Here is a 27,260-nt window from a genome sequence, read left to right on the forward strand (position 1 = left end):
GCTCCCCCATCCCTGGGATTCTCCAGGCAAGAACACTGGAGTGGGTTGCCATTTCCTTCTCCAATGCATGAAAATCATTACCTCTTTCTTAGATAACTTGCTTATTTTTCACTTTGCCACCATGGCAGCCATAACTGGTGGGCAGTCTGTTTACCTCCAATATAATGTAAATCTTAGATTTGATCTAGGTTGATGATGTCATAGTATTCCCATGTGGGTTCCATAATTAAATCCCATAAAAATGTATCTTAGCCTTTGATGAGACCTTTGGAATTTATTTTAATGTATATCCATTCACTGGAAAAGGTCAGTTTTCATTCCAACCCCAAAGAAAGGCAATGCCAAAGAATATTCAAACTATTGCACAATTGGACTCATCTCACACACTAGCAAAGTAATGCTCAAAATTCTCCAAGCCAGTCTTCAACAATACATGAAGCATGATATACTGGATTTAGAAAAGGCAGAGGAACCAGAGATCAAATTGCCAATATCCGTTGGATCATCGAGAAAGCAAAAACGTTCCAGGAAAACATCTACTTCTGCTTTATTTACTACACCAAAGCCTTGACTGTGTGGATTGCAACAAACTGTGGAAAATTCTGAAAGAAATGGAAATACCAGACCACCTTACCTGCCTCCTGAGAAATCTGTATGCAGGTCAAGGAACAACAGAATTGCACATGGAACAACAGACTGGTTCCAAATCGGGAAAGGGGTATATTGTCCAAATCAGGAAAGGAGTATATTATCGGGAAAGGCTGTATATTGTCACTCTGCTTATTTAACTTATATGCAGAGTGTATCATGTGAAATGCCAGGCTGGATGAAGCACAAGCTGGAATCAAGATTGCTTGGATAAATATAAGTAACCTCAGATACACAGGTGATACCACCCTTGTGTCAGAAAGCAAAGAAGAATTAAAGAGCCTCTTGATGGAAGTGAAAGAGGCAAGTGAAAAAGTTGGCTTAAAGCTCAACATTGAGGAAACTAAGATCATGGCATCCGGTCACATCACTTCGTGACAAATAGATGGGGAAACAGTGAGAGACTTTATTTTTTTGGGCTCCAAAATCACTGCAGATGGTGATTGCCACCATGAAATTAAAAGACTAGCTGTGACCAACCTATACAGCATATTAAAAAGCAGAGACATGACTTTGCCAACAAAAGTCTGTCTAGTCAAAGCTATGGTTTTTCCAGTAGTCATGTATGGATGTGAGAATTGGACTATAAAGAAAGCTGAGCTCAGAAGAAATGATGCTTTTGAACTGTGGTGTTGGAGAAGACTCTTGAGAGTCCCTTGGACTGCAAGGAGATCCATCCAGTCCATCCTAAAGGAAATTAGTCCTAATATTCATTGGAAGGACTGATGCTAAAGTTGAAGCTCCCATAGTTTAAAAAATCTTTTGATTAGGCCTCAGGACAGCCCTTGGAAATTATTTACCTGGCCAGATTTACTGACATTCTGTACTTGTAGGACTGTTTTAGGCAGGTTGCAGAGAACCTCAGAAGTCCCACCTAAACCCTCCAGTCACCCATTGGCTGAATTAGTCCACTGACTAGTTTTCTTCCTCTTTCCATGTATTTGATGCCAGCAGGATTGAAAGTGCTTCAGTCATCAGGGTGCTAAGATGTTTTGTTTGCTTTTAATTTTTTGTGTATGTATATTTGTTTTTAATGTGTATTCTGTATTTTCCTCCTTTTATTTTTACAGTGAATTCAATCAGGTGGCATTTAAAAAATTTTGCTGGAAGGTGGAGACATGAGACTGAAGATATCTCTTTTAAAAGAACCAAAGCATATCCTTTTAATACTTATAAACCTTATTGTGATCTCCTTATTGTAGTATTATTAAAAGTTTTCTTCTTTTGTAGTCTAGTTGGAGAATGGATTTTTTCTTCATTCCTTTAATGATAGTTTTGTAAATTATTTCTGAAATATTTGAGGTCATATGTTGCAGGTATTTTTCCAAAGCAAATTATTTGCTCTAAATCTTACTTTCAAATATTTATTAACTTTTTTCTTACTTTAGTACTACTGTACTTAAGTACATAAAAAACGGTTGGTTTTTGTTTAGTCTAAAATCTTGAAGGTTTTTTTTTTTTAAAAAAAAGTAATTTCTCTCTTAATAAGACCTAGTATGTTTTCACTGAATTCTGTTCTGTTTTTTCATGCTCATAATAAAATGGAGGGTAAGCTGGGGAAGTCTGAGCAGTCAGACCTTTATTATTTCATGTGTGAATGTGGCAATTATAAATATTTTATCAAATGCATGACCCTGTATTTTGTCAGCAAGAACTCCCAATTATATGTCAGAAAGATTGGTAGGCCCCTTTACCTTCATTCGTAGTTATTTAGACCAGTGCTTCTAAAAGTATCATCTTCAGACTTTATTACAGGCCTGTGAAGGGATAAGAACAGAAATTGAAAGTAAGAAGGAAGAAATTTTTGTAGCAATTTGACAGTCACAACATCCAAATGTAAGGTCATTTTCCTAGTAATTCATTTTTATTTTATCTTACAAAATGTTGATCTTCAACAGGTTTGAAATAAAAAAAAATGTGATCCTTCAGCCATAGAAAAGCAGCGTTTTAGACATTTGATCAAATGTTTTGAATTTGTATTACTTTTTTTTTTTTTACTGTTTGAGTGAAGATGTAATTCCTTTTATTTCTCATGGAATCACTTTTATTCTTTTTTCAAAGTGTGCCCTCAGGAGTTCATGCTTTTTACAGTCTTATAGATTTTGACTGTCTAGTGTCTGCTTTTACCTTTTCAAGCTGAAGAATAATGATCCTTTTAGACTTTCTTATTCTAGCAGTCCTCTTATGTCTCCCATAATTTTAGTTGACTTACTAGTTTGAAGACACCTCACATATGTCTGCTGGGTACTTACATCAGTTTTTATAAGGATAAAATTAATGTTTTTTTTGTTTTGGAGTGTGTGTGTTTATTTTCTTTCTAGGTTTTAGCAGACACTCTCCCTTTGTATAATAAAGGTTTTAACTAACAATGTTTAAGCTATGACAGTTATACTGGAAGAATTTTTTTCAGTAATGGTCTAGTGATATCAAGGTTCTTTTGTTTAGATTTTACTTTGAATTCTGAGTATTCCAATGCCACTTTGTTACCTATTTGTGCAGACTCATCAGACCCTTCTATAATTTCATTTTTTACCTTTCTGGTTATTTGCTTAATCTATCATATTTTGAAGTATTAAAAAAACTTAGAACATCCCAGAATAATTATGGCACATAGTCTCTTTCTTTTTTCTTAGAGTTTATTGATTGCTTGGATAGAAAGCATTGATGAAAAGAGAAGGAAGTAAAATGATTATACAATAACAACAAAAGAGCAAACAACCCAACTAGGATGATATGGTAATATAGAAATCCATATATAAACAGGAGAAAGCATCTCTCATAAAAGACAATCTAAAGTTCCTTCTGTAGGATACACAACTCTGCTAGGTAAGCGCCTGTTCTAATGGAGGAAGTAAGGGCCACTTTAGCACCTCAATTTATGGAAATCTACTTGATAAATCAGAGACCAAAAAATAGGTTAAAGTAAGAATTTTAGGGTTTATATCTTATCCATATCACCTTGTGTGGGCAGTAAATTGTAACTGAATTACTTGCTGAATTTAACGTCAGGAAGTTTGGTAGGATTTTAGTTTCAGCTATTAAGCTGTAAATTTTTTCCTGGGTAAATTATTATGTCATTTAAGCAGGTATTTAACTGTTATATTTCAGTGTTCTTTTAGCAGTTGATTTTTTAAAACTTATCAAAATGATACATGCTTATTCTAATAACAATACAGATATATGTAAATAAAACAATACATATTTCCCTTTTCTCCCCACTTATCCTGCAACAGATTAGATCTTTCATCCTTTTAATCTGTTAGGTGTCTTTCTGCATCTTTTGGCCTTGTTTATAGAATCTTTTGTAACACATTTTAAAATTTTTCGTGTATTAAATCTTTGTTTTTTTCTCTTTTGGCACCTGGGTTTCTTATCCTGCTTTCCATTCTTCTTACAACTGTTTTGATAGATGCTTATTTTCCTTTCCTTTTATGGAAAAAATATGAAAGTCCTACACTGGAAAAGTAGGTTTTGAATCTTGAAACATTTGACCTTATTTTATATTGTTCTTATAATCTGCATCTGCAAAATATTGTGTTTGTTAAAACTGAAGACTTTTGTGTGTTTTATGTCTCCTTAATATGGTGACACATCAAGAATTAGTGAGCTGTGTGGGCTGGACTACTGCTGAAGAGCTGTATTCATGTAGTGATGATCACCAGATCGTGAAGTGGAACTTGTTAACCGGTGAAACAAGTCAAATAGTAAAGCTGCCTGATGATATTTACCCAATAGACCTTCATTGGTTTCCAAAAAGTTTAGGCATAAAGAAACAAACTCAAGCAGAAATCTTTGTCCTCACAAGTTCTGATGGTAAGTTTTTAATAAACATTATTTGCTCATCTTTGTTTTTAAAAGACACCGCTTCTTATTATAACTTATGTTTTGAGTTATTTGTCCATTTCCTGTGTGGTCAGTTGGTCTGTGTATAACTTTAAGACCAACTGTCATAGAAGAAAGTGAGTTAAACTGGCATATACTGAAATTGAGTGTGAACCTTGGGCTTTACTTTTTCTGTGTTCACAGATATTGTTGTGCTTTTAACAGTTTTGGTTTCTAATTTCTTAAAGTTTAACTGTGTAAAATAACCACACTAAAAAGAGGTATAACACACATTCATTTAGTAAGGTCTCTATTAAATAAAATCTTTATTTTCTAGTACATGCTAATTTGGGCTTCCCAGATGGCACTAGTGGTAAAGAACCCACCTGCCAATGCAGGAGATGTAAGAGATGCAGGTTGGATCCCTGGGTTGGGAAGATCCCCTGGAGAAGGACATGGCAACCCACTCCACTGTTCTTACCTGGAGAATCCAATGAATGGACAGAGGAGCTTGGCAGGCTACAGTGCGAAGAGCCAGACAGGACTGAAGCAACTTAGCACGCACACTAATTTTCACTTACAGAGGTGGAAAGTAGTTTGATCGTAGTCTTATTATTGGTGAGTGAAAAGCACCATTTTTCTACTTTTTAAGGACATGTTTTTGTTTCTTAGAAATAACTTGAACTGTTTTCTGTCTGTGCGTGCACGTGTGCTAAGTTGCCTCAGTCGTGTCTGACTCTTTGCGATCCTGTGGGCTGTAACCCGCCAGTCCATGGGGATTCTCCAGGCAAGAATACTGGAGTGGGTTGCCATGCCCTTCTCCAGGGGATCTTCCCGACCCAGGGATTGAATCCACGTCTCTGATGTCTCCTGCAATGGCAGGCGAGTTGTTTACTAGTGCCACCTGGGAAGCCCTTTCCGTCTGTATTACACTTTATCTATGGTGTCAGTTAGGAGTACTTTCATCAAAGTAACAGAAACTCATTAGGCTAACAACTTACTTACGCACAGCTGGAGTTTTCAGGTTTACCTAGCTCCTGGGGAAGATCTTTAAGCACAGAGGCAGCAGGCCCCTGATCCTTACCATCTCTTGGACAGACTCTCCCCAGGTGAGCATGAATGGCAGCCAGCAGCCCAAGGCTTAACTTACAAGAAGAGGAAAGTCAGCAGACACAGTGCCTCTTCCTCAGTCCCTCTTGTAGTCAGCTTGCAGAAAGGGTCCTGGACAAGCTTGGGTCATCTGCCCATCACTGAGTGAATCATTTTAGTCAAGGGATTGCGACACTGATTGCCTGAGCATGGCAGGCCTTTGGCCACTGTGGAAAGGGAAAGAGAAGAGGGCTTTTGTAGCCAGAAGAAGAAAAGGATGTTATGGCAAACAATCACATCAGATCCCAGTTCTTTTACAGGCAGAATGTATGGCAGTTTTTAAACTTACTTCCTGAATCTTGATTAGATGAAATATTGTGTGAAAGTATTTAATACACTGCCTAGTGCTTACAAGATTGACTCTGAAAAGAGCTAGACTTGTTTACCTCTGATGATAATATGAAGGGTTGACTTAAAAAAACTTAATTTTGATATAATTTCACATTTATAGAAAAGATGTAAGAATTGTAGAGATAATTCCTGCATATTCTTTATTCATATTCACTTAATTGTTAACATTTTGTCCCATGTACTTATCATTGCTACTCTTTTCTCTCTCTCCTGCCCTCCACACATACTTTTTCCTGAAACATTTGAGAGTAATTTACAGACATCCAACTTTAACCATATATCAGTTCAGTTCAGTTCAGTTCAGTCGCTCATTTGTGTCCAACTCTTCACAACCCCACGGACCACAGCACACCAGGCCTCCCTGTCCATCACCAACTCCGGGATCTACTCAAACTCATCTCCACTGAGTCGATGATGCCGTCCAACCATCTCAGCCTCTGTTGTCCCCTTCTCCTCCTGCCTTCAATCTTTGCTAACATCAGGATCTTTTCCAATGAATCAGCTCTTCGCATCAGGTGGCCAGAGTATTGGAGTTTCAGCTTTAGCATCAGTCCTTCCAATGAACACTTAGGACTGATCTCCTTTAGGATGGACCCATTGGATCTCCTTGCAGTCCAAGGGACTCCCAAGAGTCTTCTCTAACACCACAGTTCAAAAGCATCAGTTCTTTGGTGCTCAGCTTCTTTATAGTCCAACTCTCACATCCATACATGACCACTGGAAAAACCATAGCCTTGATTAGATGGACCTCTGTTGGCAAAGTCATGTCTCTGCTTTTTAATATGCTGTCTAGGTTGGTCACTTTCCTTCCAAGGAGCAAGTGTCTTTTAATTTCATGGTTGGAATTGCCATCTGCAGTGATTTTAGAGCCCCCCAAAATAAAGTCAGCCACTGTTTCCACTATTTCCTCATCTATTTGCCATGAAGTGATGGGACTGGATGGCATGATCTTAGTTTTCTGAATGTTGAGCTTTAAGCCAACTTTTTCACTCTCCTCTTTCACTTTCATCAAGAGGCTCTTTAGTTCTTCTTCACTTTCTGCCATAAGGGTGATATCATCTGCATATCTGAGGTTATTGCTATTTCTCCCAGCAGTCTTGATTCCAGCTTGTGCTTCATCCAGCCCAGCATTTCTCATGATGTATAAATTAATTAAGCAGGGTAACAATATACAGCCTTGATGTACCCCTTTCCTTTTTTGGAACCAGTCTTTTGTTCCATGTGCAGTTCTAACTGTTGTTTCCTGACCTGCATACAGATTTCTTAAGAGGCAGATCAGGTGGTCTGGTATTCCCATCTCTTTCAGAATTTTCCACAGTTGATTGTGATCCACACAGTCAAAGGCTTTGGCATAGTCAATAAAGCAGAAATAGATGTTTTTCTGGAACTCTCTTGCTTTTTCAATGATCTAGCGGATGTTGGCGATTTGATCTCTGGTTCCTCTGCCTTTTCTAAAACCAGCTTGAGCATCTGGAAGTTCACGGTTCATGTATTGCTGAAGCCTGGCTTGGAGAATTTTGAGCATTACTTTACTAGCGTGTGAGATGAGTGCAATTGTGCGGTAGTTTGAGCATTCTTTGGCATTACCTTTCTTTGGGATTGGAGTGAAAACTGACCTTTTCCAGTCCTATAACCACTGCTGAGTTTTCCAGATTTACTGGCATATTGAGTTTCAGCAGTTTCACAGCATCATCTTTCAGGATTTGAAATAGCTCAACTGGAATTCCATCACCTGCACTAGCTTTGTTCATAGTGATGCTTCCTAAGGCCCACTTGACTTGACCTCCAGGATGTCTAGCTCTAGGTGAGTGATCACACCATCGAGATTATCTGGGTTGTGAAGCTCTTTTTTGTACAGTTCTTCTGTGTATTGTTGCCACCTCTTCTTAATGGCTTTTGCATCTGTTAGGTCATACCATTTCTTTCCTTTATTGAGCCTATCTTTGCATGAGGTGTTCCCTTGGTATCTGACTCTAGGTGAGTAATCACACCATCATGATTACCTTTGTCATTAACCATATATACTGCTACTGCTGCTGCGGCTAAGTTGCTTCAGTTGTGTCCGGCTTGGTTTGACCGCATAGACGGCAGCCCACCAGGCTCCCAGTCCCTGGGATTCTCCAGGCAAGAGTACTGAAGTGGGTTGCCATTGCCTTTTCTGTTAACCATATATACTTCAATGCATTTCCTAAGAATAAGGATTTTTCAGTAACTTAACCACAATACATTGATCAAAATCAGGAAATTTAACACTGATATAATATTATTACCTAATCTACAGTTTGTATTCAAATTTTAGCAAGTGTCCTAATTATGTCTTTTATAGAAATTTTTTTTTCTTGTAAAGAATAACATTGTTTTTGTCATATCTCACTAACTTCCTTTAATCTGGAGCAAATCCTCCATCTTTCTTTTATGATCTCGACTGTTTTGAAGAATATGGGCCTGTTATTTTTATAGAATGTCCAATCAATTCACTTTTGTCTGATTTTTCCTTATGATTAAATTCAGCTATACATTTTTAACAGTAATACTTAAGGCATCAGAGTGGAAAATTCATAATTCTGGTTTGACTCCTTACTGGTGACATTAACTTTGATTACTTTGAAAGGTTGTGTTCACTAAATTAATCTACTGTGAAAGTGAAAGTGAAGTCGTGTCTGACTCTGTGACCCCATGGACTGTAGCCTACCAGGCTTCTCTGTCCATGGGATTTTCCAGGCAAGAGTACTGGAGTGGGGTGCCATTTCCTTCTCCACTGTAAAGTTAATGTTTTTCCCTTTTAGTAAATAATTTCTAAGTGGATACTTTCAGACTATATAAAAATATTCTCTTCCTCCTCAAATTTTCTCCCACTATCTTAGCTGAGTCATTTATTACTAAGATGGTTGCCGAATGATATTTTTTTAAATGCCATAGTATCTTTTATATTGATTAGTTGGTATTCTCCCTCAAAGAAGAGCCTTCTGTCTCCTGCACATTTGTTTATTTGTTTACTTACATCAGATTAGACTCATAGATGCTTATTTTATTTCATTTTTAAGTTATTCATTCTTTTTTATAATTAGTGGATAATTGCTTTACAGTGTTGTATTGGTTTCTGCCATATGACTGCTGCTGCTGCTGTTAAGTCGCTTCAGTCGTGTCCGACTCTGTGCGACCCCATAGACGGCAGCCCACCAGGTATCCCCGTCCCTGGGATTCTCCAGGCAAGAACACTGGAGTGGGTTGCCATTTCCTTCTCCAATGCATGAATGCCATATGACAACATAAATCAATTATAACTATGTGTGTGTGTGTGTGTGTGTGTGTGTGTATCTACTCCCTCTTGAATCTCCCTTCCACCCCACGCCCCATCCTATCCCTTGTTTTATTTCTTGAGCATCCTATTACTATCATTTACACATTTTAATGTTAAAATTGCCACAGATTTGGCCAGTGGGAGCTCCATGAAGCCAGGTCAAATGAATTTTTGTTTTGCCGTGGGGGATATGTTTCCTCATCTTTTGAGCACTTTGCTGGCACAAGATGTTCCAGGCTCATTTTGTACTTTCCCAGTCCCAACTTCCAAATCAGCTGTTTCTCCAAGGAGACATGTTCTTTTTTTGTGTGCTTGATGATATCTAAAAGCCAAGATGACAGTGCTAGGTGTGTGCATTTCAGTGGGATATGTTTGCTTCAAGGTCCTCTCATAGGATGGAGCTAAGAAATATATGTTGAAAACATACATATCTACAGCTATTTCTTCCTCCCTCCCTCGCTTCCTTTACTTCCTTTCCCTTCCTCCTATGTTTCCTCCCTCCCTTCCTTCCATGGTTCCTTCCCGTGACAAAAGCCATAAGTTAATTTTGATACTGCCAATTCTAGTTCAGCACTGCAGAATTAATTCTAGTCTCAATACTTGGAAACAGTGTGGAACCTTGGCTCCCATTATTATCAGTATGTTTACTCACTTGTTTAATTCTACAATACATAGTAGGTTGTTTTAGAATTGCTAATCCATACAATTTCAAAAAATAAAAGTTTAATATTTGTTTTTGTGCTTGTGTGCTTAGTTGTGTCCTACTTGTGACCCCCTGGACTGTAACTCTCCAGGCTCCTCTGTCCATGGAATTTTCCAGGCAAGAATACTGGCATAGGTTGCCATTTCCTTCTCCATAAGAAACTGTATTTTATTTTTAGGTTTATTACAAAGTAAAAAAGATAAGGTAACCTAGCATAACTAGATGTGGGAAGAAGAGAGAACCAAAGCAGAATAGTTGAGTCTTTTCTCCTAGGTGGAATTACGAATATCTTGGATCTTGTGAAAGAGAAAGCAAAAGATGATAGTTCAAAGGAAAAAAGTGGAAGAGTGAGACTAGAAACAGAATCCAGAAGTAAAAATGAAAAATGAAATGAAAAAGAAATATTCAAAAACAGAAGAAAGTGGATGCCATTTGAAGGTGGTTGGTCAAGGGTTTCCTGCCAGATAAACATCTGAGATCATTTTATATGTGGATGCTGTGTTCTCTGTTAATCAAATACTATAAAAAGAAGTATTATTCTGGTTTGAAAATATACATAATATGAGATCTACACAACACATTTTTAAGTGTATAGTACAATATTTAATAATTTTCTATATATTTATATAAACATGGAGAAACGTATAAACTTGGAGAAAATATATATATATTTATATAATTTTGTGTAACCACAATGTTGTACAGCAGATCGCTAGGTTACAGATTTTGGAGTTCATCACTGTTCCCTTTGTTATACCCTCTCCATCTTCTGTGTTAGTGGTAACATTAAAAAAAACAACAACAAACATGGGATTTGGGGGTCAGATCCTGAAGTACATAAAGCAGACTCTTGCCAAGTATTTTGTCTCACCAATAATTCTCTCTTCACTGTTATTACCTCTTTTTTGAATATTTCATGCAGCTGTATCCTACTTTTTAGAGGTGATATTTCTTTCACAATGTGTTAAAAGATTTATATTCAAAGAAGAATTATTTGAAATGCATTAGGGGAACTGCTTTGTAAAGGAATTCTGGTATAAAATCTCTTGTAAATCCAATAAACACTCCTTAAATTATATTTAGTGAAAGTTGAATTTTTTATACATTGTTAAATATCTTAAAGTAAGCCTTTTATTCTCTTATTAGTTAATAAGTACATTTAAAATCCCACTTTAAAAAGAATTTTTGTGTTCATTTCTTTTTATCAGAAGTTAGTGGTTACTGATCTCTTTGGCTTTTTACAACCATCTGCCAAAAGATTTCTGCTATAAAGCAGTCTGCAAAAGTGCTCATGTGACCTTTTTTCTAATATCCTATTCCAAGCTGCCTCATGTTTCCATGGACATTTCTTAAGGCATTTCTAACCTTGAGAAATGTGTTTCATATAATTTATTCTACTTCCTCTGTTCTTTTAAATAGCATTTTCCTCTTTTTAGTTTATCTTTAATAATAAGAGATAAATTTTTTACATTTGGCTGTAAATATCCATGTTTTTTACCCAAATCATCCACTGTTTAATCAATGAATTGCTATCGATTAAATAAATGAATGAATTGTTTATATCTCTTCCCAACCCTACCCTTAGCAAATAATTAGAGGTAATTTATTTGGTCTTTAGTTTTTTGGTCTAGCACTTTAAAAAGTTTATAGAAAAGCTGAAGGGAAGAAGAACTAAAATCGTTAAAGGAATAATTATGTTTAAAAATTTTTTTTGATATATGTAGTTTTATACTTAGGCTTTACTTGGGTTGTGCTATTCAAGCAATGTGTAACAGTCAGGCAAATTACAAAGGTAAAAGATTTATTGAGTGCCAAGTCTATGCAAAGAGCTAGCCTTAGTTGTCTCAGTGTGTGTCTTCTGTGAAGTTGTAGAAAGTAAGAATTCAGCATTTGTCAGAAAGTCAGATTACATATTTTAGGATAAGAAATATCAGTGATCAAAGTACATAAAATTTCTAAATATGTTGAAATTTATGGACCTTTCATTTATGGTTCACGAGTTGCTTGGTTAATCTATTAGATAGATTCGTTTGTGACATGTAGCAATTTAGTATGTAGATATTTTGTGTTAGACAGCATGCTAACATTTAGTGAAATAGACTTGGATAAAGTAAATATTGGCCACTCACTATATGTCATCTTTCTAGTTTCCTCTTTTGAAATTCACCCCCACTCATATTTTCTCTGTAAAACAATGTATTAAAAAAGTATATCCAAATTAATTTTTTTAGTCTCATAAAGAGAGTACTAGTAAAGTTGTATTCAAAGTAATCTTGTTACATTGAAAAATGACCCAGAGGCAAATATAAAAGTAAAAGGAAGATATGAGGAAAAGTAGATGGCACTAGTAGGTGGTTAGATGAAGGAAAGGAGTAGTTTATTGATGAGGGCCTAGAAAATAAATGATCAGATTGAATGAGAAAAAAAAGAACGTCAAAGTCTTCTTAAGTTACTAAATATGGTTACTGAGTTGGTTAAACTTAATGAATGCTGTTTATGTAAAAGCACTATTGCAAATAAAACTATGACTAAGACATGGCCCCTTGAAAAGAATTACAGCCCAATAAAAAATGCTGCAACAGAGCTACAAATAATATGCAATGTATATAAAATGGAGGAATGATTTTCTTGATGGAAATGGTTTGGTGGTCAGTGAAATAACCACAAGATGCTAGGTATAAAATATTTGAAAACCATCTGTATTAGAATTCTCCAGAGAAACGTTTTAAAGCCACCTAAAGCATCTGACTTAAATATATTTTTAATGAATTGTTAGTAAGAATCTTGAGAAGTCTTAAGTTAAAAATGAATTCAAACAAATCCTTTGAGGCAAAATCTGATTAGGCAAGCCACATTATTATTTTATAGCAAAAAAGATATACATTTTTTGGGGGGGGGTGGATTTCTAATTCCACTTACAGTTGGCTCTCAGTATTCAAAGGGGTTGGTTTCAGGACCCCTGTAGATACTAAAATCTACAGATGGCCAAGTCCCTTGTATAAAATGGCATAGTATTTGCACATGACCTACACACATCCTCCCATATACTTAAAGTCATCTCTGAAAGTGAAAGTGAAGTTGCTTAGTTGCATGGGACTTTTGCGACCCCATGGACTGTAACCCACCAGGCTCTGCTGTCCATGAGATTGTTCAGGCAAGAATACTGGAGTGGGTTGCCATTTCCTTCTCCAGGGGATCTTCCCAACCCAGGGATGGAACCTGGGTCTCCCGCATTGAAGGCAGACTTTATACCCTCTGAGCCACTAAGGAAGCAAGTCATCTCTAGACATCTCTAGACTGCTTATAATACCTCAGTTCAGTTCAGTTCAGTTCAGTCGCTCAGTCATGTCCGACTCTTTGCGACCCCATGAATCGCAGCATGCCAGGCCTCCCTGTCCATCACCAACTCTCGGAGTTCACTCGGACTCACATCCATCGAGTCAGTGATGCCATCCAGCCATCTCATCCTCTGTCGTCTCCTTCTCCTCTTGCCCCCAATCCCTCCCAGCATCAGAGTCTTTTCCAATGAGTCAACTCTTCGCATGAGGTGGCCAAAGTACTGGAGTTTCAGCTTCAGCATCATTCCCTCCAAAGAAATCCCAGGGCTGATCTCCTTCAGGATGGACTGGTTGGATCTCCTTGCAGTCCAAGAGACTCAAAGTTGTAAATACAATGTAAATGCTATGTAAATAGTTCATGGTGCAGGGCAAATTCAAGTTCTGTTTTTGGAGCTTTCTGGGCTTTATTTGTTTTTTGGTAGGTTGAGTCCAAGGATTTCAGAACCCTTGAATATGGAGGACCACCTATACTTAATTATTTTATCAAAAACTATATATTACTAGATTTCATGATCATTCAAAACAACACTGCAATTGTTTTGGCTTCCTGTAGTACTTATTCTTTGTATAGTTGATTTGTTCCCTTGACATCTCTTATATACTTAGCTTAGGTCTTGTAATGTAAGTTTTCTGCTGTTCGCCTATAAATGCGTGAACTTTCAATGACAGCAACCAAATAACCTACTTCTTTTTGTCTACCTGGTGCCTGGTACAGTGTAAAATAAGGCAAGGATTTAAAAAATTTGGGCTTGTCCTTTAAATTAAAGAAGGAGGCCTTTAGACTTGAGGTGACTAATGGTGTATATACCTCAGCAAGTCAAAATCTAAGCCTGTAAATGAATGCTTCAAGATTACAAAATTGAAACCAAAGGACAACCAATCACAGACAGCCAACTAGGCTTTAAGGTATAGTCAGTCAGTAATATCCTTAGTTTTGTCATTTCTCTGTACCTGACCTCCTGTCAGTGGAGCATTCCTAACCACTTAAGGTTTGGCACTGCTGAATTGGAATTGATTTCTGTGCAAATAAACTCAGTATTTTTTAATATGCCTCAGTTTTTAAATTTTTTTTAACAGTGTTCAACTATTTAGATCCTCTCTTCTCCATAATTCCTTCTACAACCTGTTTTTAAAAAAACAAGTTATATAACTTTTTCTAGCTTTTCTATTGGAGAGGCAATGGCACCCCACTCCAGTACTCTTGCCTGGAAAATCCCATGGATGGAGGAGCCTGGAAAGCTGCAGTCCATGGGGTCGCTGAGGGTCGGACACGACTGAGCAACTTCACTTTCACTTTTCACTGTCATGCATTGGAGAAAGAAATGGCAACCCACTCCAGTGTTCTTGCCTGGAGAATCCCAGGGACGGGGGAGCCTGGTGGGCTGCCGTCTCTGGGGTCGCACAGAGTCGGACACAACTGGAGTGACTTAGCAGCAACAGCAGCTTTTCTATAACCATTTTTAAAAAAAAGCAAAACTTCAAAATTCTGCTTAAATAGAAGGCTTTGTTGATATTCCTCTTGGGTTCCTTTGACCATATTCCAGGACAATTTTATTGTCCCTCTGAACTATCATAGTATCATATATATATTCTGTCACACCACTTGTTTCAAGGTTTTATAATTTTGCTTTTGTGCCTGTTTTCCAATAGATTTGTGCACTCCTCAAGAGTAAGAATAATTGTATTATTTGCCCTGTATCTCTGATGCCTAGCACCATGCTGACTAGTCTAATAGTTGGTTCTCAACAGATGCTTGTTGATTGGATAAATTAATTTAATAAAATAGATTTCTCAAGTATAATTTCTTTTAGGTAAATTTCATCTGATTTCTAAGTTAGGAAGAGTGGAAAAAAGTGTGGAAGCTCACAGTGGAGCAGTGCTGGCAGGACGATGGAATTATGAAGGAACAGCATTAGTTACAGGTAAGTTATCTGCATAAATGACATTTAAAATGAATTTTTTAAAGAAAAATTTCCAGAAGAACAGAATGTTTTAATTTAGCAGTAGTGTCTTTCCTTGTCTAACAGCAAGTAATTGGCACAGGATTGATCTAGACTGTTATATAATGTTATAATTCAGAGTGTCATATTAGTTTTCTTACATGGCTAATGGAGAACATTCTCTCAAGAAGGTTTTGAAATAATCAGATATTGAGTAAATATGTTTTAATTCTTCAAAATATTCTCATTTAAATACGTGTGCGTGTGCGTTTGCCCATGCGTGTACATGTTAGTTGCTCTGTCATTTCTGACTCTTTGCAACCCCATGGATTGTAACTTGCCAGGCTTCTCTGTCCATGGAATTCTCCAGGCAAGAATACTGGAGTGGGTTGCCATTCCTTTCTCTAGGGGATCTTCCTGACCCAGGGATCAAACCTGGGTCTCCTGCATTACAGGCAGATTCTTTACCATCTGAGCCATCAAAATTCAAAATTTTCTCATTTAACTTTACTCCTTTCTATCTCTCTTCCATCTCCTTCCCTACTGAGGGTTTCTCATCTTCACCTGTTATATTAGATATCTGTTGTATGACAGATTATCCCAAAAGTTAGTGACTTAAGATAACATGTATTAGCTAACAGTTTATGTGAGACAGGGAATGTTTAGCTGGGTGGTTCTGTCTCAGAATCAAGAAGTTGGATGGGGCTGCAGTCATATGAAGCCCTCCTAGGGCTAGATAGTTCCAAGATGGCTCACTCACATGGCTGTTGGCAAGAGGTCCTACTTCCTCTGTGACTCTATGACTGAGGCCTAACTTAGTTCTTACAGCGTGGACTTCTCCATAGGGCTACTTGAATGGTCTTACAGTAAGCATGACCGCTGGAGATTCTCCCTGGGTGAATGATCCAAGAGAGAAGGATGGAAGCCACAATATATTTTATGACCCACCCGTGGATGTCATACTCCATCATTTCCACCATATTTTATTAGAAGCAAGTCACTAAGTATAGCCCAAACTGAAGGAGAGATAAATTAAGCTTAACTTCTTAAAAGAGAGAATAACAGAGAATTTGTAGATATATTTGAAAAGCATGACACCTGTCCCCTGGGCCTTTTGTAGGACTTTTATCAGTGAGTTGTCTCCTGTCTTGCCTGTTTATTCAACTTCTCCTTTTCCAGTGTTTTTTTTTCTTTTTCCCAGTGTTTTTTTTTTTTTTCTTTCTCCCAGCATGTAAATGTGTTTAAATGCTGTTTATCTCGAAAATTGAGGAAATAGAAATAAAAATCCTTCCTTTAATAAATAATTCTAGCTACAATTTCCTCTTTCTTTCTTTCCTTTTCAGGCAAACTGTTCAAAAGAGTAGTCTGTTACTTCACTCCATTTAGTCCCCAACTCCCTGGAATTTGGCTTTAACTCTTCTTATCACACTGAAAACACTTTTCTTAGAGTGCTTCTCGGATGGAGATGTCAGTGAAAATGAGAGCATTATTTGAATAATATACTTACAAATCTTCTAAGATTAAAGGAAAAACAATTATTGTCATGAAAGTTAGGCTACTTTGATAAAATTGTTTCAAAGTAATTTCAGGTAAATTTTTTAGTTGTGAAGCAGTGACATGTAATTAGAGAAACGTGTCAATTTTAAATGTGCATTAGTGTAGATAGAGTTGATTTTTATATGTAAATGTAATGTTTACATATATTTCCTATAGGTAAAATGTCAATTATTATGTTCTTTTTATAGTTGGAGAAGATGGACAAATAAAAATATGGTCAAAGACGGGAATGCTAAGATCGACTTTGGCTCATCAAGGTATGTATTATAAATGTCTTAACATTTTCCTATAAAAACAGTCTAATGTAGTTCCTCAGATTGATTTTGGTCAGGTTCAAAACCTGAAATCTCTTACTTCTATTTAAACTTTTTCTTCTTACTTTCATGTTTCCTAATGGGGCATGGTGACTTTTATTTGAACCCAGAAATGTAAGAAATACTCAAGGACTTTTTCCTTGTTAGTGAATCTATAAAAATAGAGTTATAGGCTGGTGATTCTTTTTAATATAACTCTGAAGCATTATGTGCATATTCTCTCTGAAATAGCACGGGGTGTCTAATAATAATAGAATACATTCAATCTCCATACTTAATAATTCTAATAACTTCTTAATATTAGCACCCTTTCTGAATTGTGTTGCACATTTGATTTCAGTACTAATGAAGGGGAACAGATACTTTCAATGATCCAAAACTTGGTAAAATAAAACTGCTTAGAACAGCATCTTGGTTTTCCATACTCATTGGGAAGAAGTGCCTATAAAATCAATCCAGAAGTCAGATTAATGTTGTCTTGAGCACATATCTGCTTCAGAGATAGATTGCCAAAAAGCTTGCAGACTGTTCTTCAGAATTATATGATAAAGTCATATTGTGAAGCATCTCCAACAACTGACTTCCAAAAATTTGCAGATTTCATTTTTTAAATTATGTTCACTCTTAGGATAGTGTTAAAATAGCTATATTTCTTTACTACACATTAACCAAATGTTAGCAAAAGTAACCATAAGTGATATGTAGTGATTATCTCCTGAGGTTAAGTCTTTGGTACAGATGATCTCCAAATAGAATGTTTATCCATCAGTAGAAAAGTCAGAGTTCATAGAAACATTCATGAGCAAATTTCAGTTAGGAGAAAAATGTCAATTTATTGTTTCTTTAGTAATAAAATATACCTTTAGAAAATAAATTTTATTTTAAGCTAATAAGAATAGGCATTTACTTTTGGCTTTATAATTTTTGTTAGTGCTAATTATTTGGCATTCTTACCTTATGATGTCTGACTTACAAGCAACTACAGAATTCTTTTAGAGATCATTATCACCCCCTTGGAGCTGAGGCTGCAGTTCTTTTCAGCTGTAGCTGCTACTGATACATACCCTTTTTTCCTTTCTTTTCTTTTCTACTAAATATGTTGTCTAGAGAAGACACAGATCTTCAGAGAAATTTTGAAAGCTTATCTTATTACCCATTACAATAATCTGAATTTTTGCCTGAGATTCTTCACCAGTTGTCACTCTAAGGCTCCTTTTCTTTCTTTAAATTCTTCCTAGTCATCTCCTTCCCTTTGATTACCCCTGGGATCTACCATTTTGGACTTTCCAAAGTCTAAAGTTGAAACTTAGACTAAGTTGCTTAACATAAACATTGTTAATGATAGAGAGTAGAAGACATAGCACTTTTGGTTCAGTGCTGTGATTTATCTGAATAATGGGTCTGGAAAACAGATTGCTGCTTATTTCACTCTTATACAGAAAATGCTTTTAGAATTCCCAAACTTGCAGAGGAAGTTTGGAAGCCCAATATATTCATGAATTAAGGACTTTTCATTCATCAAAGGTCACAGATGGCCTGTGTGCTGAATCTAGCCCACTAGCATGGTCCAGGCCCAGCATTAAAGATTAGGATATTTTACATTCTTATATGGATCTCTTTGGTATCTTGAAAAATTGGAAGAACTGGCAACATTAAGTCTGCTTTCCAGAATAAATACGATCAACTGGGGTTCAGTGGTGGCTATGCCATTTTTAGTTGGATTTTAAACTTCTCTTAGTTTTCTTACACTCCACATATAATAATTTACTCATTTATATTACGTGGTAGAACACAATATAAACCTCTGAAGGGATTTGAGTTTGCAACTCCTATTTTCAATAATGTGTGTTTGTGCTCAGTTGTGTCTGACTCTTTGTGATCCCATGGACTACAGCCAGCCAGCCTCCTCTGTCCCTGGTCTTTTCCAGGCAATAATACTGGAGTAGGTTGCCATTTCCTACTTCCAATTTTCAATAATAATGATCATAAAAATTTGATTGTTCATATATGCCTTTGCAGGGAGTGCTTACATCTTTTTAAAGTATAAATTTTTTATAGATACTAATTCACATAGTTCAGAATTTGAAGTGTAAATAAGGGTATAAAGTTATCTCTTAAATACTACCCTTGTCTTTCATATTACCCCTGTCTTCCGGCCACCCAGAAAACATTCCCAGAGGCATACTGCATCTACTACAATATGCTCCTTACTTGTTTTCACTTGACTTGTGAACTGCATTGGATATAGTTTCATATCAGTAAATTAAAGTCTTCTTCAAGTTTTTTTTTTCCAAAGTAAACATACCATTTTACATTCCCACTAGAAATATATGAAGGTTCCAGTTTCTCCAAATCCTCAACACTTGTTATTATATTTTTATTATAGTCATCCTAGTGACTGTGAAGTAGTATCTCATTGTAGTTTTGGTTTGCATTTCTCTTGTGACTAATGATGTTGAGCCTCTTTCCATGTACTTTATGGCTGTTTGTAGATCTAGTTTGGAGAAATATCTATTAAAATTCTTTGCACATTTTTAAATTGGGTTGTCTTTTTGTTATCGAGTTGTAAGAGTACTTTATGTATTCTGGTTAATAGACCATTGGCTATATGATTTGCAACTTGGATATATGATTTCCCCATTTTGTGGGTTTCCTTTTCATTTTCTTGATGATATCTTTTGAAGCACAGACGTTTCTTTTTTTAATATTTATTTTATTTTTGGCCTTGATGTGTCTTTGTTGCAACACATGGGCTCTTCGTTGCTTCATGGAGGCTTTCTCTAGTTGTGTAGTATGTGGGCTTCTCATTTTGGTGGCTTCTCTTTTTGCGGAGCACAGGCTCTAGGGCAGGTGGACTTAGTATTGTGGCCACGGACTTAGTTGCTCCATCCTGGTCTATCTGGGACCAGGGATCGAACCCTATCCTCTGTATTGGCAAGAAGATTTTGAACTACTGGACAACCAGGGAAGTCTCTTAAGCACAAAAGTTTTGATGAAATTCAGTTTATCTACTTTTTTTTTGATTGTTTACGTTTTGGTGTTATATCTAAGAAACTATTGCCAAATCCAAAATCATGGAGACTTACATCTGTATTTTCTTGTAAGAGTTTTATAGTTTTAGTGTGTACATTTAGGTCTGTGATCTGTTTTTGTGTATGGTATTTATTTTGGAGAGGGATGGATGGTGCTTTTTTTGTTCATTCCTTCCAGTTACATTGATAACTAGGATTTTCTTAAAAGCTAAATTACATATTATGTCATATAGGATAGGTAATTTTATTATGTATTCATTGACTCACGTAATGGTATTTTACACCAGCATTCCAAATGGCTCCAATTTCCTTAACATCAAATGCTGTTAAATTGCTGATCATTTTTATCCTATTTGAATCTTGTTATTCTTCTTACTCAAGGTTTATGTTAATTATGAGGATGAGCAAAACTAAATTAGGTAGATTTTATTTTAGTTAACCCATTAGTATTTCAGCTTAATAACTAGTATCTTTTTCTAGGTTAAAAAATTATAAATTCACTATAGAACTATGATTTTAATTTATGAATTTTTGGTCATTGTTCCCACCCACACTTTCCTAATAAGCATAGACTTTTCCCATTTTATTTCTGGGAAAAATCACTGGAGAAGTTAAGTTGTAATGACATTAACCCTGAAGGAAAAGTCCCTAGTTATTTATAAGGTTTGTTTGATTTGCTAAATAGAAAAATTCCTGAATTCATTTCTTGATAATTGCAGGCAGACATAAAGATAGAAAAAGTCATAGTCATCCCCTTCTCCAATGCAGAAGAAGCATTAATTTTGTTTTTTAGTGGGATAGGGATGGAATTTGACTATGTTTAAAAAATGATTCTTACTGGTGTTTATCAAGAGTTATTTTTCCTTATTAGAGAAAAGTAATATGTAGGCCAAGAATAATTATAATGATGCCCTATTTTGTATTACATTGTATATTTTAATTATAAATTAAAATTGGAAGAGGGAAATACTGTAAACCTTTAAGAACATTTCCCTTACTGTATTCAAATGGATTAAAGAGATGACAAACACGGAAGCTGCCTATAATGAATTTAGTAGAGGAAATATAAATACTGTAACACAAGGCAGAGTGTGCTGGTTGCCTTAAGGCATTGTGGGAAGACAGGAAGGCAGAGATGAATGCTTTGAGGGGAGAGAAGGTACTTCTCTGGTAAATACTGCAGCATCTTTTAACTAGACTTTGAAGGATAAAGAAATTAGGTAGGGAAATGGGCTTGTTGTCAATGCAGCGGAGCTCTGGAGGAAGTTAGATGATCAGAGGCACAGAGGCAGACCAGCATAAAGCCTGGAAGTCAGGTGAGGGGGAGAGGACCCCTTGGGCCAAGTGTAGGCTCTGAGGGATGCTACTGCCAGAGGGACCAAGACACAGATAACCTCAGACATTAAATGAAGGGGGTTGGAATTTATACTTTCTTTTTAAAAATTTATTTTTATTTATTTGACTATGGTCTTAGTTGGAGAATGTGGGATCTAGTTCCTTGACCAGGAATTGAACTCAAGGGCCTCCTGCATTGGGAGCAGGGAAGACTAGCCACTGGACCACCAGGGATGTCCGGTTGGAGTTTGTTCTATAACCATATAAAAATCTTTAAAAGATGAGCAGAAGAGTAAGAGATAAAGCCTGTTTCTTCAGGTAGATTTTGTTGTTGTTGCTTTAGTTGCTAAGTTATGTCTGACTCTTGGCAACCCCATGGACTACAGCCTGCAAGTCTCCTCTCTCCATGGAATTTCTCAGGCAAGAATTCTGGACTGGGTTGCATTTCATTCTCCAGGGGATCATCCTGACCCAAAGACTGAACCTGCATCTCCTGCTTGACAGGTGGATTCTTTACGACTGTGCCACCTGGGAGACTCTTTAGGAAGATTACCTTAGCAGTAGGATGTAGGATCAATTAGAGGAGGTAGAGGTTACGTTGGGGTGACTGGTATGGAGGTTACTGAGGTGTTCTCTGCTAGAGTGCAGTGAGGCTTGAACAGAGGTGGTGATGAGAGTGGTTGAAAAAAGTGCATAGTTCTCAGTGGCTGAGAGGAATGGATCACCCTGTAAGACGTGAAGAATTCAGAGGAAGAATGAATGAGGGAGTACGTGGGGAGGGATAATATACAAATATGTAGAGTTTGAAGTTTTGGCATGTCTTTGGGGTAGATGGAAATTTGTTAGAACTCAGAAATAAAGGCTGAAATATTAATGTGAGAGTCTGTTACAGAAAGGTGAAAGGTGAAGCTATGGAGGAAGTTGAGATCCCCAAGGGAGAGGTGACTGAGGATAGAAAGTAAAGAAACACATGCCTTCTTTTTAGTTTTATTTCTCTGTACTGACCTGGTGACATACACAGCCAAAAAGTTGTTTGTTTGTTTTTTTTGAGGAATAAATTCCACTTGATATTACTTATTTGTTAGTACATGTCTCTACAAATAGAAAGAAAGGGAAATAATTCTTTGTTTTTGAATTCTTAATGATTTGACCACCAAAAAAATTGAAAAGCTTCCTGGAAAATATTGCAGCATATTTTAACTAGGTTTTAAAGGATAAAGTGCCTACTCCCATTAGCAACACAGTAACAAATGGTTGCTTATTTCATTACAAAGTAGTAGTAGTGGTTACTAATAGATAGTGCTTATATAGTGCCAAATTCTTCTCTACCTTCTTATGTTCACTCGGTGTAGACCTATACTGTATTCAACACAAAGGTAGCTAATGCTTCATGGTAATAGTGAAGAGTTTGTTTCAAAAGCATTCTTAAAAACATGCAAAAACAACATTTTAGGGGATACCTTTAGTATGAATGTGAAAAACATGGTATATTTGACCATGTACTTCCTTAAAACAATTGAAATACATTTTTGTCTCCTCTTCTGTGGTTTAAAATGCCTTCAACAGGTTGAAAGAATTTAGATAATTTGTTTTACAGAGAGATAAGGGTCTGACATTTAACACAACCCCAGGTGCATGTGGTTTCTTAAAAAATGTCAAAAAGATCACATGATCTTAGTGTACAAAGTCAGAAAAACAAGATCTTTTTGAGTGTCTTAACTGAAATGGAGCATAAATAAAAATTCCCAGTATAAAAAGCAAGAAATTAATTATTGCAAAACTGTTTGTGTTTTTTGCCCATTTTTGTTAAAGATGAAATTCATAACATCTCGTTACATGATTTGCTAAATTTTTTGTTGTTAAGTTTTTTAACCTGAAGGCTGTATTATTATTCCCATACTGACTTTGCAAAGTGAAATGTAGCTTTAGCAAATGTTTTTAAAAAACATTTAAAAAATATTAGAGATTTGTTTCAAATGCTAGTAAGATGGATTTTTTTTATAATAGAAATCATTGTTTTCATTATGAAGCTAATTCATCCACATTCAATAATCTTCTCCAGAACCACCTAAATCAAAGTTGTATAGCAATAAAGACATTCATATATACAGGAATTTCACACTTAACATTTTATTCTAAATGTAAAGAATGAATATAAAGACACATTCTCTTAGCTCTTGATGTTATATACATTTTGAATATTGCTGATTAGGAAGCTGTAACTAATAAGGCAGCTATTGATCTTATTTAGGATTGCTTATTTATCATAAAAAATTCCTTTTGTTTTTGGATTGAAGGAATGTGGTTAAAAACCACGTATTTTAACAAAGGAATTGCTTAAATTTTCCTCTATAAGCTTATTTTGTTTTATTCTTTAAGTTACTATATCTGTTTCTTTAACAGTATTATTGTTTAAAAAATTATAAGCAGGAAATGAATAATCTCCACATCCCAACATGGGAGGTAAGTATTCTGAAGATTTATAAGGTTTATAAACAAGGAAATGGTGACACAGCTGACTTAATGGGGCCACGGATTCAATGTGAAAGAGGACATAAGAGTCCCTGGCTCTTCATCCTATACCCCAAACCATATCTTTTACCACAACTAAAGCACTAGAGTCACATCCTGTATAACTCAATGGGAGTTGTGTTTACTGAATTATTTCCTTGGGGGTAGATGTTTGTCATAGTTTTGTATACACTGAGGAAAGTGTAATTTTACTGAGTGTATTCATGAAGCATTGATAATTGATATTAAAGTATATAAATTTACTTTTTTGCATAATAATTGCAACTGTAATAATGGAATAAAGAAGGAACCTGTAATTTACTCCCATATTTCCTTACAGTGCTTACCAAGAATCACATTTGGAATATCTAAAATTTTGATTTACATTTTCTGGGGAGTTTATTAGAGTTGAACTCTGTTCATTTGGAGATTTAGTTTGAAGCCCAGGTCAGCTCCTGGCTACTCCCAGATAATGTTCCAAGAGAATGTAGTTACTAAGAATAGAAGAAGTACCTTCTGAGGTGAACCATCTCATTGGCCATCTGTAGATTCCTCTGAATCAAGACAATCCTAGGTGTCACCAACTGACCAGGAAATTTAGACCCAGTATAATATCTAACCTATGCCATGGAAGGAATGCTTATGGAGTTTTTTGGATTAGATCTAAATCAGATTTTCTAAGTCCTCTAAGTCTGGTTCCCATCACTTCATGGCAAACAGAAGGGGGAAAAGTGGAAACAGTGACATGTTTTATTTTCTTGGGCTCCAAAATCACTGCAGACGGTGACTACAGCCATGAAATTAAAAGATACTTGCTCCTTGGAAGGAAAGTTATGACAAACCTAGATAGGGTATTAAAAAGCAGAGACAACACTTTGCTGACAAAGGTCCATATAGTCAAAGCTATGGTTTTTCCAGTAATCATGTTCGGATGTGAGAGTTGGACCATAAAGAAAGCTAAGCACCAAAGAATTGATGCTTTTGAACTGGTGTTGGAGAAGACTTGTGAGAGTCTCTTGGGCAGTAAGGAGTCAAACCAGTCAGTCCTAAAGGAAATCAACCTTGAATACTTTTTGGAAGGACTGATGCTGGTGCTGAAGCTCCAATACTTTGGCCACCTGATAGGAAGAGCTGACTCATTGGAAAGGACCCTGATGCTGGGAAAGATTGAAGGCAGGAGGAGAAGGGGATGACACAGAATGAGATGGTTGGATGGCATTACTGACTCAAGGGGCATGAATCTGAGTAAACTCCCAGAGATAGTGATGGACAGGGAAGCCTAGCATGCTGCAGTCCGTGGAGTTGCAAAGAGTCAGACGTGACTTAGCAACTGAACAACAAAAAGTCCTGTAAAGCACTGAGTTGTTGTTTTAGTTGCTGAGTCTTTTGTGACCCCGTGGACTATTGGCTCCTCTGTCCATGGGATTTCCTAGGCAAGAATACTGGAGTGGGTTGCCATTTCCTTCTCCAGGGAATCTTCCCGACCCAGGGATCAAACCCAAGTCTCCTGCATCTTATACATTGGCAGGTGGATTCTTTACCACTGTGCCACCAGGGAAACCCAATTAGAGCATTTATCTTACTAAAATTTACTCCCTGTTGATTGCTGATTGCTCCCTGTTGATTCAATCAATTGGGTTTTCCATTTCAATAAACACATCTTACTGATTGCTCATAAATCCTTAGATTCAGATTTCATTTTACTGTGAATGTAAATTCCTGAAAGATTTATTCACTCACTCACATAAAGTCAGCTACTATAATAGCCTGACTTAGGAATCCTAGACAATTTTTAAAAGCTTGATTTTATAAATATAAATGGGTTAATATTTTATAGATTAATTGTATAACCTTGATTCACTTCCCTAATGAATAGATTCTAATGAATAGGTAACTGGGTCAGACAGTGGACTACAGGTAATTTAATGCTCTCAATTGATACGATATTCATTTAAAAAAAATAGATTCAAAGAAAGCATAGTCTTCCAGAAGATATTAGGTAATCTGTGAAGTAATAGAATTAAAAAGTACCTAAATCTTATCTCTAGGATTCGTATCCTAGGAATCGCTAATTTCTGTCCTAGGAAATTGAAAACAGATTTACCGAGTATGGTGGGTGAATCAAACTTGTATCTTTCCCATGGAAGTGGAGTCAACTTTATCCTGGTAATACTTTAGCCTAACTTTCAGGCCAAAGCCACACTTGATAGACAGCAAAACTTTCCCTAACCTCATATTTATTTTGCCTTTTATGTTTCAGTATCAGGCTATATACTCCAGTTTGGATAGGCCATTGAATAAGGAGGAAATGAAATGATACCCCAAACTGGTTTTTTGACTTTCCTAACAATCTCCGTTTTATAAAGCATGATAATTAAAGTTTATCTTTTGGTTTTTTTTCTTCTTTTTACAGGAACACCAGTGTATTCCGTAGCATGGGGCCCTGATTCAGAAAAGGTTCTTTATACAGCAGGCAAGCAGCTGATCATTAAACCGCTTCAACCAAATGCTAAAATTTTACAGGTACTTCTCAGGCATTTGTAAATTGTTATCAGGATCTGCCAGACTGCTCAGTAAGAGGTCACTTTCTTAGGAGTCCCTTTCTTCTGGGTGGTCTTATTATAGTCAAGGCTTTTAAGTGTGTGGTTTTATCAGCCTTTATTATAGAACAGGGAATACTTGTTGATGTTTCCAATAAGGTTCACTTCCCTCTTATTCCAACTCTCATTATATCAGTAAATCATAAATATGTTTACATGATTTGGCACAAAATTCAAATTTAGCACAGTCAGCCTCACATGGATAGATTTGAGACAGAATGGGACTAAATCATAAAACTTTAAGAACTTGTTTAGATGGTTTTTTATCATCTCTAGTGTCTTCTTCCCCCTCCTCCCCATTGTCTGTTCAGTACCCTTGAACTTTCTCTAAGACCCTAGAATTGTTTTAGTATTTATTTAAAGTGGGTTGGGGGGAGTCAATGTAATGCTTAGAACAAATTGGGTATATATAATTTTACCAATTACAGGGAAGCAGAACAATAGTGGCAGTTAAGACAGGTCAGGGTAGGACAAATTAATGGAAAACCTTTAAGCCTATCTCTGAGATTTTGATGTTTGATTTCAGTGTGAAGAGGCAGAATCATTTTCTTCATATTTTGATAGTAACACGGTATAGTGTAGGTAATAGAAATATAGATTTTGGAGTTAGTCACCTGGGTTCAAATGTTCATTACTTATATGTAACTTTAGGCAAATTA

At 36.3% G+C, this 27,260-nt stretch overlaps 1 protein-coding gene across 4 annotated transcripts in view; it reads left to right on the forward strand.

The window, feature by feature from the left end:
- Nucleotides 1–27,260, forward strand: part of IFT80 (intraflagellar transport 80) — a 132,074-nt gene that overhangs the window by 14,174 nt on the left and 90,640 nt on the right. For all 4 annotated transcript variants that reach the window (XM_027542408.1, XM_027542433.1, XM_027542417.1 and 1 more), the window contains 5 exons: nucleotides 1,719–1,803; nucleotides 4,240–4,461; nucleotides 15,124–15,234; nucleotides 16,998–17,066; nucleotides 26,415–26,524. In XM_027542408.1, coding sequence (XP_027398209.1) covers nucleotides 1,767–1,803; nucleotides 4,240–4,461; nucleotides 15,124–15,234; nucleotides 16,998–17,066; nucleotides 26,415–26,524 — 549 coding nt within the window. In that variant the 5' untranslated portion in view covers nucleotides 1,719–1,766. The remainder of the gene's footprint in view (nucleotides 1–1,718; nucleotides 1,804–4,239; nucleotides 4,462–15,123; nucleotides 15,235–16,997; nucleotides 17,067–26,414; nucleotides 26,525–27,260) is intronic.

The sequence above is a fragment of the Bos indicus x Bos taurus genome, chromosome 1, assembly GCF_003369695.1.
Source record: "Bos indicus x Bos taurus breed Angus x Brahman F1 hybrid chromosome 1, Bos_hybrid_MaternalHap_v2.0, whole genome shotgun sequence".
NCBI lineage: Eukaryota > Metazoa > Chordata > Mammalia > Artiodactyla > Bovidae > Bos > Bos indicus x Bos taurus.